Raw genomic sequence first — 18,204 nt, 5'->3', positions numbered from 1 at the left:
TGATGGTGGCTGTTGGCTTGCTGTAAATTGCCTTTATTATGTTTAGGTATGTTCCTTGTATTCCTGGTCTCTGCTAGACCTTTACCATGAAGGGGTGTTGGATTTTGTCAAAGGCTTTTTCAGCATCTAATGAAATGTCATGTGGGTTTTTTTTTTCTTTCAGTTTGTTTATATGGTGTATTTCATTGACAGATTTTCGTATGTTGAACCATCCTCGCATCTCTGGGATGAAACCTGCTTGGTCATGGTGGATAATTTTTTTGATGTGTTCTTGGATTTGGTTTGCCAATATTTTGTTGAGTATTTTTGCATCAATGTTCATGAGGGAGATTGGTCTGTAATTCTCTTTCTTTGTTGCATCATGGTTATTATCACAGCTATGAGCTGCAGTCAGAGGACCCTGAGCACAGAGCTGTGACCCTACACCATACCACCCTCACCTTCCTCCCAGAACTCTCTCCTGTCTCCAGCCTGCCCCAGAACACTTTTCTGACCCCATGTGGACTTGGTCACTTTTGTCTCCCACCAAGGTCACACTCAGTCTCCCTCTTCACCTTGGTGGGTTTGGCAAACTCTTTCCCTTCCACTGTGAAGTGGGTAGGGGGAGAAGGCCTTGTAAGAAAGCGGAACACAGTTAAGTGGGCATCTCATCTCTGCTGCCCTGGAACTCTCGAGTCTTGATGACGCCTCCTTTGAATATGTCTGAAAGAAGCCCCCAAACTCCTTTGTGGTCATGGGTACAGAGACATCTGTGATCTCCACCACACTCAAGCCACACCTTCTTCATTTATATTTTCCAGCACACGGATCCAAGGCTGGGGAACACCATGGTACAAGAGGGACTAAGAGTCCCACTGCATGAATTAGGAATGCCTCGGAGAGGGAGAGGTTGCAGAGGTGGGTATGGGTGGAAAGGAGAGCAAGAATCAGTCCCCAGGAGAGAAGAGAGCCCAGGACAAGAGCCCAAAGTGATGGCGCAGGCTGGGTTCTGGAAGCATGGCTGTGGCCTGACGCAAGCCCTCCTGTGGCAGGTCACATGACTTAGTCCCTGAGTCAGGTGTCCTATCCAGGTCTTATCTCTCCGTCCCCAAGCCCTCTAACGTAGCTGAGCCCTCGGCCTTCTGCATTCTCACTTTCTTAAGGCCTGTGGCCCCCAGCTCCTGCTCAGTAACTCTGTCCCACAAACCACCCCCACCCAGCCCCAGGGGTCATCAGCTGGAGAGGAGGGCCTCCAGGAGAGAGTAAGGACCCTGCGCCCCAAAATGCAGCTTTACACTGGCAGGGATCGGGGGGAGGAGAGTCAGAAATGACTGAGCTCCGGCCGCCCTCTCAGTCCAGCTCTCCGCGCCCCTCCAGGCTTTGCTTGTTGATTTGTTTTTTTCTGGAAGGAGGAAAAGAGGGCTCAGTCACATTAAGTCTCCCTCAGCCATTTCATGCTGGGCCCCCAGCTGGGAGGAGGAGGAGGAAGCTGGCTCACTCAGGCCTCTCAGCTAATTGCTCATTAAAGAGCATTAATGAGCTGCCTTTCACCTCACCTCCGCCTAGAACAGCACAGCGTCCCTACTTTTGCCTAGTTCGCCGCCCGGCAGTCGCTACTGAAAAGCCAGTTGCTCCCAGCTTGCCATCTTCTACCAAGTCCTATACCAGGCTTGACTCCGAAGGTTCTAGCCTCACCTGGCAACCCAAGTCCCTCATCCTTCCCAGAGGGACACTCCCACCCTTGGCTAGCACGGCCCCCACCACACCACCCCACTTTGCCCACGCACTTCTGGGTACTTACAACTTCTCCAGCAGGTAGAGTCCCAAGAAGGATCCATTTCGGAGCGCAGTAATCTTGTTGTTGCTCAAGAGCCTGAAGAGACAGGAAGGACATTGAGATGTGCTGTTAGAAGCTAGACGGTGGTGCAAAATGCAGATTGAGAGGGACCCGGGTTCCCAAGAGGTGTGGCCACGCTGCACCCTGTAAATGCCACTCACTGTCTGCAGTTAGGCAGCAGGGACCCCACCTACCACTCTCTAGGGGGTGGTACAGGGAGAAGCTGGTGAATGAACAGTCCTGCCCTAGAAAGAGCTTCAAGTCATGGATGTCAAGCAATGATGCAGTGAAGGACCCATAGACTGGATCTGATTTGAGATGGGGCTCAGTGGATGTTAAGATGTGATAGCCAGGCCGGGCGGTGGTGGTGCACGCCTTTAATCCCAGCACTCGGGAGGCAGAGGCAGGCAGATCTTTGTGAGTTCGAGACCAGCCTGGTCTACAGAGCGAGATCCAGGAAAGGCACAAAGCTACACAGAGAAACCCTGTCTCGGAAAAAAAAAAAAAAAAAGACGTGACAGGCTACTTCCACTACGGAGTCTCGGTGTCAACTCCGCTGAGCCTCTGCCCATGCCCACCGCAGGGTTTCTGTCCTTGCCCTCCCTCCCTCAATCCAGAATCCAGAGCAGAGTGATGGGGAAGACTGGTCTCGTCTGGGTCAGGTAGAGAAGAGGAGCCCGAAGCCCCGCATGGAGGCACACTCCTTTAATCCCAGTGCTTGGGAAGTAGAGGCAAAAAGAGCAAGCGCTTATTGAGGCCAGCCTGGGCTACCTGGGACCCAGCCTCAAAAACAAACAAACAAAACACAGAAGGGAAGGAAGGGGAAGGGGAGGAGGAGGAAGCCCTGGTGGAAGAGAGGTTTCCAACACTCTCCTTGGAGCCAAGGACTCTACAGAAAGGTGACCATTCTGGGCCATCAAGGTCTCCAGTCCAGAGGGGCTGAACCGTCACTGTGTCCTGGCCCCCCCAATCTGTAGAAAGACTGACGGAGCCCTGGATCTGACAGAAGGCTAGGTCTCCCCTTTGCAATGCCTGCTCGGACAGGACATTCTGTTTGTTTACCGTTTCTGTTCGGGGGGCGGGGGGAGAGGCCCCCCCCAGTCTCATCTTTGCCCACCCACTTGGCCTTTTTCTCCCAGACTTCTTATTGGGAGGAGGGAGTTCCAGACCAGCCAAAGAGTTCAACCCTCCAGTTAATTGCTTATTAGAAAGTTTTAATGAGGCCTCTCAACCCAAACTCCTGGCAGCCCGGGGCCCGAAGCAAAGGGTTTCCCTCTTCTTTGCTCTGCTCTTACTAGTGGAAAAACTCACTGGAAGGCCCAAAGTACAAACCTTAAGCTGTCTCTGGAGTAGACAGTCTCTGTGCGCTACCGTATACAGAGGGGAGGGGCTAGGAACCAAAGGTAGAGCTGTCAGAGATCTGCCACACACACACCCCACGCCTCATGGGAGTGAGTGAGTGAGTGAGTGAGTGAGTGAGTGAGTGAGTGAGTGACCCCATGAAGCAGGCAAGGAGCCCCAGACCCCGACTGGGGGCCTTTGGAATTCTAGGTAAATGCTCCACAGCTAGGCTACATCCCAGGTCCAACACTGGCGAGGATGGAGGTGAGTGGGAGGGGCCTCTGGATCAGTGAATGGGTTAGACGCCTCATCTTTCTTCTCCCTCCAGATAGAGCTCCCCCAACTTCCAGGACAGTCTAATAGTCCTTCCAAAGGTGACAAGGGGTGGTTTCCAGGAGAATGACTTAGGGGAAATTACTGGGCGTCCAAAAGGCTACACACACACACACACACACACACACACACACACACACACACTTACTTCATCTTAATTTATTTTTTTTATTTATCCAAAAAGACAACCATCACTGATACCACCTGTGTGCTGCATACTTGTAACTAGCATCCAGGAAGGTGAGACAGAAGGCTCAAGAACTGAGGGATAGCCTCCACTACAAAGTAAAACATCTATCTCAGAAAAAAAAAAAGCATACCATGGCAGAACTGAGCTACAGCTCAGAGGAAGGACATAGAGAGAGCATGTACTTAATGTGCGTGAGGCACTGAGTTCAATCCTAACACACTCAGCAAAAACAAAACGAAAACCAAAAGGTCCCTCAGACATGGGAAAACTGAGAGCTTTTTAGCAAACTCCCTTTTTCTTGAGTTTTGGATCCAGGATGCCAGCACAGGACTCCTATTCACAAGTGGAGAAGCCACAGAGAACATTAGCGCTCAGGCTCGGAAAATGGATGTGATCTTGGAGTGGGAAACAGGTCTGAGTTCTGGGCAATGTCTGAGGATTGGGGATTCCAGTCTGAAAAACACTGACATTAAAAATTCTACACTAGCTGGTGTGGTGGCGCATGCCTTTAATCCAGCACTAAAGTGCGTGCGGAGGCAGGTGGATCTCTGTGAGTTTGAGGCCTCAGGCCAATGAAGGGATATATAATGGAGCACTCTCTTAAGATAGATAGATAGATAGATAGATAGATAGATAGATAGATAGATAGATAGATAGATAGATAGATAGATAGATAGATAGATGAGAGACAGACAGACAGGGATGGATGGGTGGATGGATGGATGGATGGGTGGATGGATAGATGGATGGATGGATAGATGATAGATAGATAGATAGATAGATAGATAGATAGATAGATAGATAGATAGATAGATAGATAGATAGAAGATCTTGGGCTGGAGAGATGGCTTAGCAGTTAAGAGCACTTTTTGCTTTTGCAGTGGACCCAGGTTTAATCAGCACCCAGAAGCGCACACTCATCCATAACTCCAGTTCCAAGGGGACCCAATGTCTTCTTCTGGACTCTGTGGGCAGCAGGCACCCACATGGTACATATATATACATGTAGACAAAACACAACCATAAAGTGTATTTTTTTAAAATCTTAAAAAAAAAAAAGGCACAGTTTTTTTTTTTAAAGGTAAATCTTTAGGCCAGGTATGATAGTGTACACCTTTAATCCCAGCACTTGGGAGGCAGAGGCAGGTGAATCTCTATGAATTCCAAGTCATCCCGGGCTAAGACTATCTCAAAATAAGTAAGTAAATAAATAAATCTTTTAAGAAAAGTGAGTTTTTTTTTCTTATTCCTATACCAGGGAACAGTAAGATGGTTCAGTGACAGGAAGCACTTGCTGCCAAGAGGAATGACCTGACTTTGGTCCCCAGAATTAACCCAGTGGGAGGAGAGGACGGATCCTGCAAGTTGTCCTCTGACCTCCACATGCACACGCACACCCACACAAATAAATGTAGGGGGAAGTCCTGAACTAACAAACGTTCTTATTCCCTCTTTTCCTGTTTTTCCTCCCTTTTCCTCTCTCCCTCTCTTCCCCCCTCTCCTTGCATTCTCCTTAAAAAAAAAAAAAATGTGAGTGTGTGCACACGGAACACATCACAGTGCTCATGCCAGAGGTCAGCTTGCAGAAGTTGGTTTTCTGCTTCTGTCACGTGGGTTCTGGGACCAGGCATGGTAGGAAGTGCCCTTACCCTTTGGGCTATCTTGACAGCCCTGCTTTCCTCCCTTTTTTCTATTTATTCCTCTTAATTATGTGTATGTGTGTTTGTGGTGTGGGTGTGTGCAGCAGGTCAGAGGAGTTGGAGTTACAGGTAAGCCACCTGATGTGGGTACCAGCAATGGAACTCTGGAAGGGCAGTGCATGCTGTTAACAGCTGGGAATCCCTCCAGTCTCTGCTCTCTCTTCTCTCTGGAGACAGGCTCTTGCTCCATAGTCTAAACTGTCCTGGAATGCACGATCTTTGTGACTCTACCTACCTATCACGTGCCAGGATTATAGGCATGAGACATCTCGCCAGGCAGAAAATGCTTTCTAGGGCCGGACAGTGGTGGCTGCATGCCTTTAATCCCAGCACTGGGGAGGCAGAGCCAGGTGGATCTCTGTGAGTTCGAGGAAAGGCTCCAAATCTACACAGAGAAACCCTGTCTCAAAAAACAAATAAAAAAAAAAAGAAAGAAAGAAAGAAAAGAAAAAAAGGAAAAGAAAATGCTTTCTAATAAATAATTCTTTTATATACTCCCAAATATATATTCATATCCCGAAATTTCCAAAATGAGAACCTGAGTTCCCAGGTAAAGAATCCTATTCAGAGGAACACATAAGTGGTAATGGGGTCCCCATATTTCCATGCCTTTCAGCCATCAGTCCTAACTGATATATATATCCCTCTCATATATCCCAAACCTTTAACTTACAGCTGGCCCATAGAAATACAATGTGAACCACATGTGTAATTTAAAATTTACTATCAGTCACATTTTTAAAGCATGAAACTAATTTTAATAGAATATGATTTAACCCAACATACCCAGAGTCTTTTCGTTTCAATGTGTAATCTATTTACATTTTTAATTTGGTATTTTATTTCTTTCAAAGCTTGGTAATCTAGAGTGTACTGTACTCCAACAGCATATCTCATTTCAGGCCAGCCATGCTCTAAATGTGTGTGACTAACATTGTAGGGTTCAGGAGCATTGCAAAAGGCGGGGACCAGCCTGCAAGGCAGTCCAGGATGAAACTCAGGACCATACCAACACATCTCTTAGCTTGGCCAGCTCCCAAACACATCCCACCCTATTCTACGGAGACCTCCTGCAGTTGGACCCCTTCTCTATATGCCTCTGTGCTGGGGACAGCTGCAATCCACGATTTGGGCTTGACCAGCACAAATGCCATCCCCTAATGTCTTAAAACTCACACTTTTTTTTTTTTTCTAGATGCAAAAACTGTGATCCCGATCTCCACACACACAAAGGCGGGCATCAGGCAAACAGCTCTTTATCCTTTTCCAATGGGCCCTCTCCAGGTGGCAGTGCCCACTTTTGACAGACTCCAGCTGCATGGTTTGAGTCCCCAAATACCCAGAATTGGATTTTTTTTTTTGCTTTAAATCCCCTGAGCAGGCAAGGAATTTTACTTTAAACCTGTATCATCCAGAGAATGTTCGTGGGTTGTTGTTGTTGTTTTGTATGGATCTAGGAATTTATTTTTTACTGGTGCAGGGGATGGATCCTTGGGTCTTATGTATACTATACTCTCAAGTCTGGAGACGTTATGGACAGGTGGAAATCTGGACGTTGCAGAGCTGATAGTGGGGTGGCTGAACATAAATACGCAGAGAGAGAGAGAGAGAGAGAGAGAGAGAGAGAGAGAGAGAGACAGAGAGAGAGAGAGACAGAGAGAGACAGAGAGAGACAGAGAGAGAGAGAGAGAGAGAACCTCTATCCAATGGGAAGGAAAAAATGTTCCCACCATTGTTGACTGTGTCGTGGGAAGAAGGCCGGGAAGCAGCCCGGTGGAGGAGGGAGCCATGTCCCCTACAGCTCCATCCAGCTGTTCTAGACACAGTGCCAGCGTGGGCTTTCTTTAAATTCCCCCGTCAGATCGCTCCTCCTCAGGCTATCCTTCTCTCACACTACTTACTGCCTTGCAGGGAGCCAGCCTGGCAAATCCCTTCCAACCGCACTAACCCTACAGGCCCCCCAGAGACCTGGCTAAGCATCTTTGACTTCTGGCCCCACCCACCCCCCTGCCCTCAGCTCATACTTTCAATGGGAAGGAGGACCAGTCCCCCGGGGTTGGTCCCCTCTTCTCTATTCCAGAGTTTGAAATCTGGCCAAATACGGGGTACACCAAGGCCATTCCAGAATCCTCTCTGGGTTGGGGGTCCTATTTTTAGGGAGGAGAGTGAACACAGGAACTGCCAATGGAGGAGGCCAGTGGAGCGGGTGGCTGGCGTCTCGGAGAGTCCCTGCGGCCTCTGGGTAGCCACAGGAACTCACCAGATACCACTCCCACATCAAAAGTGACCCTAAAGGACTCATGTAGGCCCTGCTCTATGGGGCGTGGAACCAACATGTGCCAGCACCAAAAGGTTCTCACGTGCCCAAGAGGGTCGATGTATGTGTCTGCCTCCCTCCTCAGATCCAACAGACTGGATAGTGAGGACCCACTCTCCCTAGGGTCCAGCGTGCCAGTGGTTTAGGCCTTCACCAGCTTTGCAGAGTGTGGGAAAGGCCTGGCACCAGTGCCCGCTGCTGCTGGTATGTGGTCGGGGAGCTGAGCAGTGAGAGAGAGGGGGGCTGTCTGCTTTCTGATAAGCTCCGCTGTACCATTCAGGCCAAACCCGAGCTCCCGGATTGTCCTGTAGGATGGAGCTCAGGGCCTCTGGGTGTTTCCAGTGCCTAGTAAAGTGCCTGAAACCTAAAATATAAATCAGCGCCTTTAGGACACAAACACTATGCTGGGTGTGTGACTCAGTGATAAAACGCTTGCCCAGTATGTGAAAGGCCCTGCATTTGATTCCCCAGCATAAACAAACAAACAAATGCTATGGATTAGAAGTTAACAAATGCTTAATATGCATGACTACCAAACTTACACTTTATCAATGAGTAATGAGTACTGTGTTTAATGAAGGATTATAGGTAAGGGGCTGGAGAGATGGCTCAGCAGTGAGGAGCACTGGCTGCTCTTCCAGAGGACCCAGGGTTCGATTCCCAGCACCCACATGGCAGCTCACAACTGCCTGTAACTCCAGTTCCGGGGGAATCTGACATCTTCACACCAATGCACGTAAGATTAAGTTAAATAAATTATTTTTTAAAAAAAAATGAAGACTGCCCTTCTGCGGCTTCCTTTCTCTTTCTCTAGGACAAGTAAGGTGCTGTGCCCATTCCCGAACTGCTTCCCCACCGCTTTGCTTGGCTGGAAGCCTGTCCAGGCAGCCCTGAATGACTTCAGGCAACAGGAGAGCCAGGTGGATCTTCCTCTTCCAGTCTCAGCGCTGTCCAGACACTGCCCTAGACACAGAGCCAGCCAAAGACAGTCATGGGTCAAGGCCAAGACCAAAGAGACGCTGTCTCATCCTGACCCTGCTTATTGGCTTTCCTCTCACTTTTTTTACAGGTCTTGTCTCCTTCCTCTAAATATCTCGACAGGGGCACACGACTTGGTAAAGAGTGGGCAAAACCAAGGCATTTGGGCTTAGATGGAAAAGGAACGGTTCTGAGCTTTAGAACTGAATCTATAGGCCGAAACCACAGACAAAGTGCTACAGGTGTTTGTGGAAGCTGATGAGGGAGTCTTGGTGGGGATTTTGTGGCCCCGGAACTCTTGCTGGGACACAAGAAATGATGTCTGCTGTAGCAATCTACACTTAGACTTTCAGAGAAACATTCTACAGGGGAGGTGGAGATCAGAGGGAGGGAGGAACTTTCAGTCTACCTTAAGGACTACCAACCATTGCCACTATTTAAAATCCTATCGGTGATATCCAAGCTCATGGATCCTTCAAAATGTAAACAGAGCCAGGGGTAGAAAAGGCCTTGGGTTTGACACTCAAAGAGTCTATAAAATACATAAATCCCAACGGATTCATTTGCTATTACCTTTTCATTGATCTCTGAGACAGGGTTTCACTCTGCAGCCCAGGATGATCTTGGTCCAAACGGAGCAGCACCCCACTGGCTGATCCATCGTTCACACTTACCCGTAAGTTAGTCCCCCCCAGTCTCTCCTCCCCAGTGTTAATTTGGAGCCCAGACCTGCCCAGCACTGTACAGCTGGATCCTCTCCGTCTCCAAGGCTGTAAAGTCCCTAGGACAAAAAGCATGTCTCTCAGCTCCTTCAGGGGCCTGGATGTGAGTAGACACTGGCTGAGTGAATGGGGGCAAGCAGAGTACGCAGGAAGGGGATGCCCATCGGGAAGGAGTTCAATGCAGAGGCAGCGGTCCCAAGTCAGGGGCGGTGGTTCCCTTCTTCCTCCCATTCCTATCCCATTATGCTACCCAATCCCGCCTACAGGACTGAACATCCATCTTTTCCCCAGCTACCTGGAGCCCCTGCTCCCCCGATCCATAGGTGCAGCAGACAGCTGGGAGATGGTTCAGGAAAGGCGATGAAAGACCTGGAGAATCGATTTAGAGACCAGAGGTCTTCCAGTTCCTGGCCCAGAGTGTCTTCACATGCTCTGTGGGGTATTTTACACTTGTACTGGTTAAGCCATTACCGGGAGGGGGGGGTTCGAGCCCCCTTCCCTGAATGATGAAGGACAGAGTAGATGGATCTGCCTTGCCGCCAACACACCTAACTCCAGGGCATGCCCACTCTGCCTGCCTGTCCTTTGGAGCTGCCTGAGAGGCAGCTGTCCATCCCAGAGCAGGAGTGGGCTGAGGATGCCTGCTAGGGAGCCAACATGACTCTCTTAGCTGGGGCTTCTTATCTGGCTTTTTTCTCCTTCCAGTTTGGTTTGAGATTTTTTTCAATTTTTTTTTTAATGTTTTTTTTTCATTGTTTTTTTTTTTTTTTTTCTTTTTTTTTTCTTTTTTCCGAGACAGGGTTTCTCTGTGTAGTTTTGGTGCCTGTCCTGGATCGCGCTCTGTAGGCCAGACTGGCCTCAAACTCCCTCTGCCTCCAGAGTGCTAGGATTAAAGGCCACCACCACTGGGTGCGTTGTTTTGTTTTTAAGGCGCATACCTTTAATTCCAGCACCCTGGAGGCAGAGGGAGTTAGAGGCCAACCTGGTGTATGCACCAGGCCTTGGAAGCCACCTGGGGTGGGAGTTACAGGCATTTGTAAACTGTAGGGTGTGAGTGCTGGAAACCAAACTCAGGTCCTCTGCAAGAGCAGCAAGTGCTCTTTAAAGCCAGCCTGCGTTATTTTTTGTTTTTTTGAGATAAGGTCTCACTCCGTAGCCCAGGCTGGCCTTGAACTGGCAATCCTCCTACCTCCGCCTCCGGGGTGCTGGGATTACAAGTGTGGCACACCACATCCATCTTTTGGCAGTGATAAGACATTTCCTCTGGGTGTGGTGGCACACACTTTTAATCTCAATCCTGGAGAGGCAGAGGCAGAGGCAGGCAAATCTCTGTGAGTTCAAGGCCAGGCCAGTCTACATAGCCAGTTTAGGTCAGCCAGGGCTATGCCAGACAGTGCTATGTAGTAAGACCCTGTCTCGAAAAACAAAACAAACAAACAAAAGATCGTCTTTAAATTTCCTTCTGTCTACTAACTTTTTTCTATTTCACCAACCCAACTCAAGTGAAGAAAGGGAGAGCTATGTTTTGGTGCCCCTTCAGTCATTCAAACCCTAGGGCTCGATGCTTCTGGGTCATGCCATCGGGGTGGGTTACCTCCAGAGAGCGGAAGCCTCCCAGAGGCCTGGGAAGCTTCACAGTTCCCAGTCTCTGTCCTGGTTGCTCTCGAAGTCACCTGCAGAGGTGGCAAGGGAGCCAGAGGCCCGCGGAGGAGGGCTTGGTGAGCTAGGGAGGGGCAGAGTTCTGCACAGGGGACCCCAGCCCTTACCAGCCAGCCTTTCCCACCCTGGGGCTGGTGTTTTTTCTCCCGTCTAAAGCACACGGTTGGACCTCCCCACACAATTCCCAGCAAGGCAGGAGCCCTGATCGCCGTGGGGGCTGGGGGGAGAGGGGCGCCCATTCCTCCCCTTTCCTTTCCAGCTGGGAGATGTCTGGCTCCTCTACTCTGGCTACAATTCCCTCCTCGGGGTCACCCCATAGCTTGCCCTCACCTGGGCCCATCCATCTTGCATACCACCCCGTGGTGCCCCATCCTGCCTCCCCTGCCTCCCAGGGGAACATGAAGGAGAGGGCTGGGGGAGTAAGACCTCTGTGTCAGCTCACTCCGGTTTCTCCCCCCCCCCCGCAACTTCGCCCTCCCCTCCCTCCGTGGTCCAGTCCTGAAAGCAAAGGAATGTTCTGGAGTTTGGGAAGGATGGGGGCCCCTCGGAGGAGGGAGGAAGGGGAGGAGGCAACTCCGTCCTGTCAGTGTCTGGGCCCTAAATAGAACACAGCAGCCAGGCTGGGGGAATGAAAATAAACAGCCCCTCTCAGCGGCCCTTCCTGATGGTCCCTCAGCTCGGGGCCATTTCCCTTCTCTCTTCCCCCTCTACTCCCTGGCCCGCCTCTCCCTCGGGGGTGATGGGAGAGTCACTGCTTCTGGGCGAACTGTGTGACCATGGGGAGCTCCCCCACCCTCTCTGGGCTTTGGCGATTGAAGCAGACAGAGGCTGAGTTGAGGAAAGACCTGGACCAACTTAGAAGCGGCAGAAGAGGGTCTTATCCCGATGACACACGTGTGGCGGGGTACGTTTACAAACAGAAAAATGTGACCCCAAATGTAAGAGTCAAGCGACAGTAGGTTCATGCTACACTAGTTTGCCTGCACGTGGTGGATAGATTCTCAGAGTTGCCATCAAGGACTAGGCTGTCGCACCCTTCACCAATTCCACGAGAGCCCACAAAAAGGGACCTTAGGGTTCAGAGTCCATGCACATGTCTTGATTAATCCAAGCAAATGACCCCGTCCAGTGACTTCCCTAGCCATGTCCTGGTACCATTTGGGGCTGAAGGATATGTACGTCTTTGGGACCCAGCCTTAAGGGGTCTCAATCTCTTAAGTGCAGTAAATAATGCCATCCAAATCCTGGGGGGCGGGGGCGAGGCAGGTTCTAATTTCCTCACAGGGCTCCCCTGAAACAGGGTCATGCATTGCACCCTAAGATCTGGCACAGGAGTCTGAAGGATAGGCATTTCTCAAGGCCACAGAGCAGGGGCAGTCAAAATCTCTGGCACCTGGGCTGGCCATCGACAGCCCCTCACGAAGGTGGATGGGAGGAGTCAGGGAGGCCCTGGGGTTCCTCCTCTCTCCTCACTTGGGATAGGCAAGGGGGTCTAGGGGATCATGAGGTGTGAATAAGACCTTCACCCTAGAGGGCTTGGGAGTCTGCTAGACTCAAACCTCCCCACATCTCTCCATCTCGGGGGGGCCTCTTCCCTCCTTTCTTTCCTTCTTTCTCTCCACTCTCCCCCTCCCCCTCCCCTGCTCACAAAAGCGCTCTGTACACAGCCACTTCCTCTGGCCGCTGTCTCGGAGCCCAGACCTTATGAGAACCATATGGGGGAAAGAGGGTAGAAGGGAAGGGGGTGGGGAGGCAGGCTGGGCCCCGCCCCTCCAGCCAGCATCTTTCCACTGCCCTCAGGCTGTGTGCCTGGTGGTTGGCACACTTTGCCCCACACTCTCCTAACTAGATTCTGGTGGTTGCGTTGCCTGAGTCCCAAGCCAGAGCTGAGAGTCCCCAAGGGAGATCTTTGCAGAAGAGCCACCTTCCTGAGGCAGGAGGATCATCGGCAGGGTCCATCCATGAGGGGCTTCCCTCTACCTCTCCCTACCCAGGACCATCCCATGAGCACCCCAGCTAGGGATTAGGCACATGCGTGCAGACAGGCTCTTCTGCCCTTTACAGGGGCGTCTGTGGTAGGCTGAGCAGGTTGCTATTCTGGGGGGATGAGCAGTGACTTATCCAAAGCCTGCCCCCTCCTCACTCAGCCTGCAATGGTTCCAGGTTAAGAGGGCTTTGGTTCTGCTGGAGAAAAAAAAAAATTAAATGGGTTTTACATGTAGAGTTTGGGTCCACTGGATCCCAAATAGCAAGACCCTCATCTGGTAGAAACATTTAGACTCAGTTAATCCCACACTGATCCACCTAGCGATTCCTCTAATCTCTCCAGCCTTAGCTACAAAGCCTCGAGATGTGGGCCCGGGCTTGCTGATTCCTAAGGCCTTGTCAGTGCGGACGAAGTGGGAATTTATGGCACTGGCTGGTGTCCTCCGAGGTCCTCCTGGGGAGATTTCCTTCGGCAGATATCTATTATCAGTCCTTCCTGGAATCCCTTATTCTCAAACCTGCTCCCCCTCTAACTCTCAGAGCTAAGGACCAGAAAGCAGACCTTCAGCCACTGCCCAGGTTGGAGAGGTTCCCACTCCCAGCAAAATCCTCCCCGCCATAAGCCACCTACTCTAGGACCTTTCTCCTCAGACTCATAAGGGCTCCCGCTCGCTCGGGGCATTTGTACCCACAGCTGCCCAGCAGACAGGGTTGTGAGGCTGGGGGTGGGGTGGGGTGAGAAATGGATCAGGAAGGAAGCCAAGAGCTCTGCTTTCCTGGAAAACTGCAAATGAAAGTCCACCATGGAGGACACAAAGCAAAGGGTGGGGGAGAGGGGACCTGCGGTCTGCAAAAAACAGAAGGCAGGAGCTGAGATAACGGGGCGGGCGGGCGGAGGAAGGAGTTTTTTCAATGAGGTAAACAGGACTGCTCAAGGGAGGCCCCCCCTAGCAGACAGGGACCTTATCTGGCACTTGGAGTCCTAGCCCTAAGTGTCTGTCAGGCTTCTATCTTGAGGGATCCTGTGACTGGGAGCTGGGGGACCCATTCTGGAGAGGAGAAGAAGGTCCTCAGTGGGACTGCAGCAAATGTCTGCGAGGGAGGACACAGCCACAGTGCAAAAACAGCTGGCTCAAGTCTGGCCGCTCAACCCGGTTGACAAGCTAAAAAAAAAATGAAAGGGAAAAATCTGTGTGGAAAAAAAAAAGAACACAGAGGAGTTAGGGAGGACGAAATGAATGTCCTGTTTTGTCTGAGACAGGGTCTCCCTGTGTAGCTCAGAATGGCTTGGAACTCACCGCCCTCCGGGATTACAAGCACGACCCCGCACCTTACCATGACTCCCCACTTATAAGGGGGTTTCCACCCTGTTGGCATGGAAAGGGCAAGCAGCACCCCGCTGAGGAATGCTCGCCTACCTTCTGCGGAGAAGACCCCTGGGTCTTTTTCCTTCAGAGGCTGCTGGCCCGGGTGGGTGGGGGGGTGTGTGTGGGGGACCATCAGGATCACAAATGGGGAAAGCTAAGAAAAACATCTGGAGAGAGATGCAGAGTCCACCCCACTCCAGACTGATGGATGAGTGGGCTTCCCTGGTCTGTCCTTTGCACTGTTGAGTCAGGTGGGGACCAGTCTCTTCAGGAGGTATTGTGAGCCAGCTAGGTGAATGGCCTGAGAGGAGAGGGGAGCCTTTCCTTAAGGGTGGGCTTGAGGCTGGGGCAGGAAAGTAAGTTACGTCAAGTCTGCTGTTACTTTGTCATGATATATTCTCACCAAGAGCTGGTCTCACTCCTTTGAGTGGCGTCGATGGGAATTAGCCATGGCTGGAACGCATTAGTTGCCAAATCATTCTAAGATGTACTGCAAAATCACTTTTCTGTTTTTTTTTCTTCCCCTCCCTTCCTTCTGCCTTGACCATGTTAGGATTCCCTAATCCCCACCGACAGACATACAAGAGACAGCTCCCACACATGTGAGTGTGCTGAGCCTCAGGAGCATGTGCGGCTACACAAACCGCCTCCACCCCCAGCTGAACCATCACTGCGCGGCTGTGTGACCCAAACATCAGCCCAGCTAGTGCTCACGGGCAAAGCATTTTGCGCCTCCCTAACGAAGTAGGCTGGGAATGCCCAAGCCTTCTACGACCCTTAGCATTACTGGACACGCAGACCTGCTGTGAAAAAGTCTTAGCAGCCACTGCCATCCCCCAGAGCTTGCATGGAGGCTGAACAGGGGAGAAATGCCGCCTCCACTCAAAGGCACAACAGGCGTGTGCATGCACACACCCCAGCTGGAGAAAATGCAGGCCAGCTGGCTAACATCACAGGCTGACCAGTTGTGTCCTGTCAGGAAGCCGGCAGCCTCTGAACCCACCAGAGGACTTACTGTATTGTTCTGGGGACAATCGAATAGATGAAGCCAGCCTCAGCTCTGGGCTAGGGGTGGTTGGAGAAACAGTTGCCTCCGCTCCCGGGGTCAGGATGACAGGGAAGGAGGAGGCGGTTTTTAGGCTGGATCTCGAACGGGAAAGCAAGGAGTCACCGCTAGGGCGCGACCCTCAACTCCACGTCGTGCGTGGAGCTTGGAGCACATGGCCAGCACAGGAAGCCGCTGGGGTGCGGGGGGCTCTCCTCGTGCGGTTGCCGGAACTTGAGACTCGGGTTAAGGAGCACAGGCTCTCGTGACCAGTAAAGCGAGGGCTGAATCGGGCCCCAGAAGAAAGGAGAACGCTGGAGGGAGCCGGGAGGCACGTGTCTCCCTTCAACTGGGTTGCTCTACCAAATCTTTGAGCAATGAAGTCAATCGATAAACAGTCAAGGCCTGTATTATTTCCAGGGGGGAGTAAAGGAACAGACCAGAACCCGTTTGCCCAACCCGAGTTCACTTCCCAAATGTGGACAGTGGGAGAGAGCCCAAGAGGGAACTGGGACGCGGCGGGAGGGAGCAGGAGGGTTCATTCAGACCAGAAGCTCCAGCATTCCAAGGACAGGCTTAGCGGAGCTCACTCTCCTCCTGCCCAATGAAGCCCGGCTGGGAGCAGAGCTCCGCAGGCCCGGGGCGGGGCACCGCAGACTCTGTTATCCCAGTTAGCGTCCAGGCTAGCCAGCTGAGTCCAGGAGGATGCCCCCCCTCCCCGCCCTCGTGGGGGTTCCGAAGCCTCAGTAAGAACCACAGCCATCTAGAGGGCCCCTGGCCCGGATCAGCCTTCCCACTCCCACCCAGCTCAGGGCCCCTTAAGGCTGCAATGCTAGCCCACCTGGGACAAGGGACACGGATGTCCTTCCAGCGCCCACTCGCACTTCACCTGTGCAGGTGAGAGGACTCCGCTGTGCCCCTCTCTCTCTGGGGCACACCCTGGTTCCAGAAACTCCTATCCTTCCCCTAACTCAAGTTTCCCGGCTGATGCCTGGGCTCAAACTTTACCCAGTCTCTCAAGTGGCAAGATCGCCCCCCTGCTTTTAGGTTCCCCTCGTTGTCCTGATCGGGCATAGGGTACTCACAGGGTGATGGTGCCGTTTGGCAGAAGGCCGGGGTCCGGAGGTTCGGGGAGGTCCCCGCCGCCGCACACCACCCTCCTTCGAGCCGGGTTGTGGGCGCCGCCACTTAGTCCCTTGGGCCGCTCCCCAGAGCACTTGCAGCCGCGGATGGGGACCGGGCAGCCAGGCGCACCCCGAGTTCCGGGAGCCAGGAGCAGAAGACACAGCAGCAGCAGCGGCGGCGGCAGCAGCAGCAGGCGCACGGGCGGCACCGGCATCCTGCGTCCCCCGGCGCCCATCAACCCATCGCCCCGCGGGGACCTACAGCTCAGGAGCCAGACGGCGCGCCGGCCGGAGGGAGCCGGGCGTGCTGGAGGCGTGCTCAGCGGGAGCCCCGGGCGCCCGAGGGCGGGGCGGGGGGCCCTGGGCGGAGGCAAGCCTCGGGGTCCCCGCTGCGGCGCCCCGGGGGCATGGCTTACGAGCACCGGGGCCCGGCGGGACGCGGGCGCCACTGACAGCGCAGCGCGGGTGGCCCCCGGCGGAGCGGCCCGAGTCTCAGCGCAGCGCTCCGAGCCGACGGGAGCCCGGCCCCTGCGCGTCGCCGGCTCGCGGTGCGCGCGGCTGAGACCTAGCGGATCGCGCCTGGCTCCGGCCGCTGCTGTCGCCGCAGCTCCGTGCCATGGATGGGGGCAGCTCGGCGCCGCGCCGCTCCAGCCGCCAGCCCCCGCCCGCCTCCCTCACCGCCTCGTCACTCTGCGAGGCCCTAGCGCCGCCCGATGCGCAGCTCGGCGGCTGCCCTCCTTCAAGTGCAAGCCTGGAAGCCGGCTTGGACAGCCACCCACTCCCATTCTCCCTGCACCAAGGCTGTTTTTCCATCCCGACTCTTTCTACGGGCCAGGACCCTTTCTCGCCACAACCCAGCTCAGACCTCCAAGGCAACCATTACTTTTTAACAAAACCCTCTCATCCGCCTACACCCTTGTTCCTGCTAGGACTTTTGGTGATGTTCGGGACTGGTCTCGGTTGTCTGGGTGCTTCATGTTAGGGGTTGAGCTTTGCTCAGAATTAAGGTCATTCTTGGCCCCTGACACCATGGGCCGATCTAAAGCTGACTCTCACAGTACTGTTCCCACCCCCAAATTTCGACCGAGACCACAGCAGGAGGACGCAAGTGCGAGACAAGGAGGCCATAGACCTTACCCTGTGAGCAGTGACCTTGCCCAGCAGGAGGTGCATGTCATTAGGCCAAGGAGAGGTCAAAGGCTAAGGCAGCCGCTGCCAGAGTTAGCCCCTGTTAGCAAAGGTTGGTGTGGTATGGTGTGTGTGTGTGTGTGTGTGTGTGTGTGTGTGTGTGTGTGTGTGTGTTTGGGGGGTGGGCGGCAGTAAATGCAAAGGTAAAAATAAGAGAAGGCCCAGGGATCTGTAATAGGGTATGGGCAGAGCCCTGGACCAGGAGTCAGGGCATCCCAGCCTAGGTTTGGAGGCCCAGCGATGCCTTTTCTTAGCTGTTTGACTTTGGACACAGCACATAACACCGAGGGGAGTGTAATCTATTGGGTCCTGCTCGTCTCATCGTGTATGAGTGTAGACTGTGGTATGAGAAAGAGAAAGTGTCCAGTCTCGGGTAGGATCTGACTCTGACAATTGGGCAGGGAAATGAAAGTGCCCCGTGGACACTACCTCAAAAAG

At 52.8% G+C, this 18,204-nt stretch overlaps 1 protein-coding gene across 1 annotated transcript in view; it reads right to left on the bottom strand.

Annotated features, from left to right (window-relative positions):
• The window catches only part of Adgra2 (adhesion G protein-coupled receptor A2), a 43,177-nt gene extending 25,975 nt beyond the window's left edge, over nucleotides 1-17,202 (bottom strand). Inside the window, exons 1-2 of the mRNA XM_028861475.2 lie at nucleotides 16,540-17,202; nucleotides 1,781-1,852 (exon numbers count right to left, since the gene is read on the bottom strand). Coding sequence (XP_028717308.1) covers nucleotides 1,781-1,852; nucleotides 16,540-16,814 — 347 coding nt within the window. The 5' untranslated portion in view covers nucleotides 16,815-17,202. The remainder of the gene's footprint in view (nucleotides 1-1,780; nucleotides 1,853-16,539) is intronic.
• Nucleotides 17,203-18,204: the final 1,002 nt, after the last annotated feature.

Source organism: Peromyscus leucopus, chromosome 17, assembly GCF_004664715.2.
Source record: "Peromyscus leucopus breed LL Stock chromosome 17, UCI_PerLeu_2.1, whole genome shotgun sequence".
NCBI classification, from domain to species: domain Eukaryota; kingdom Metazoa; phylum Chordata; class Mammalia; order Rodentia; family Cricetidae; genus Peromyscus; species Peromyscus leucopus.
The sequence above is the reverse complement of the archived record's forward strand: the minus strand, read 5'-3'. Positions and strand labels throughout refer to the sequence as shown.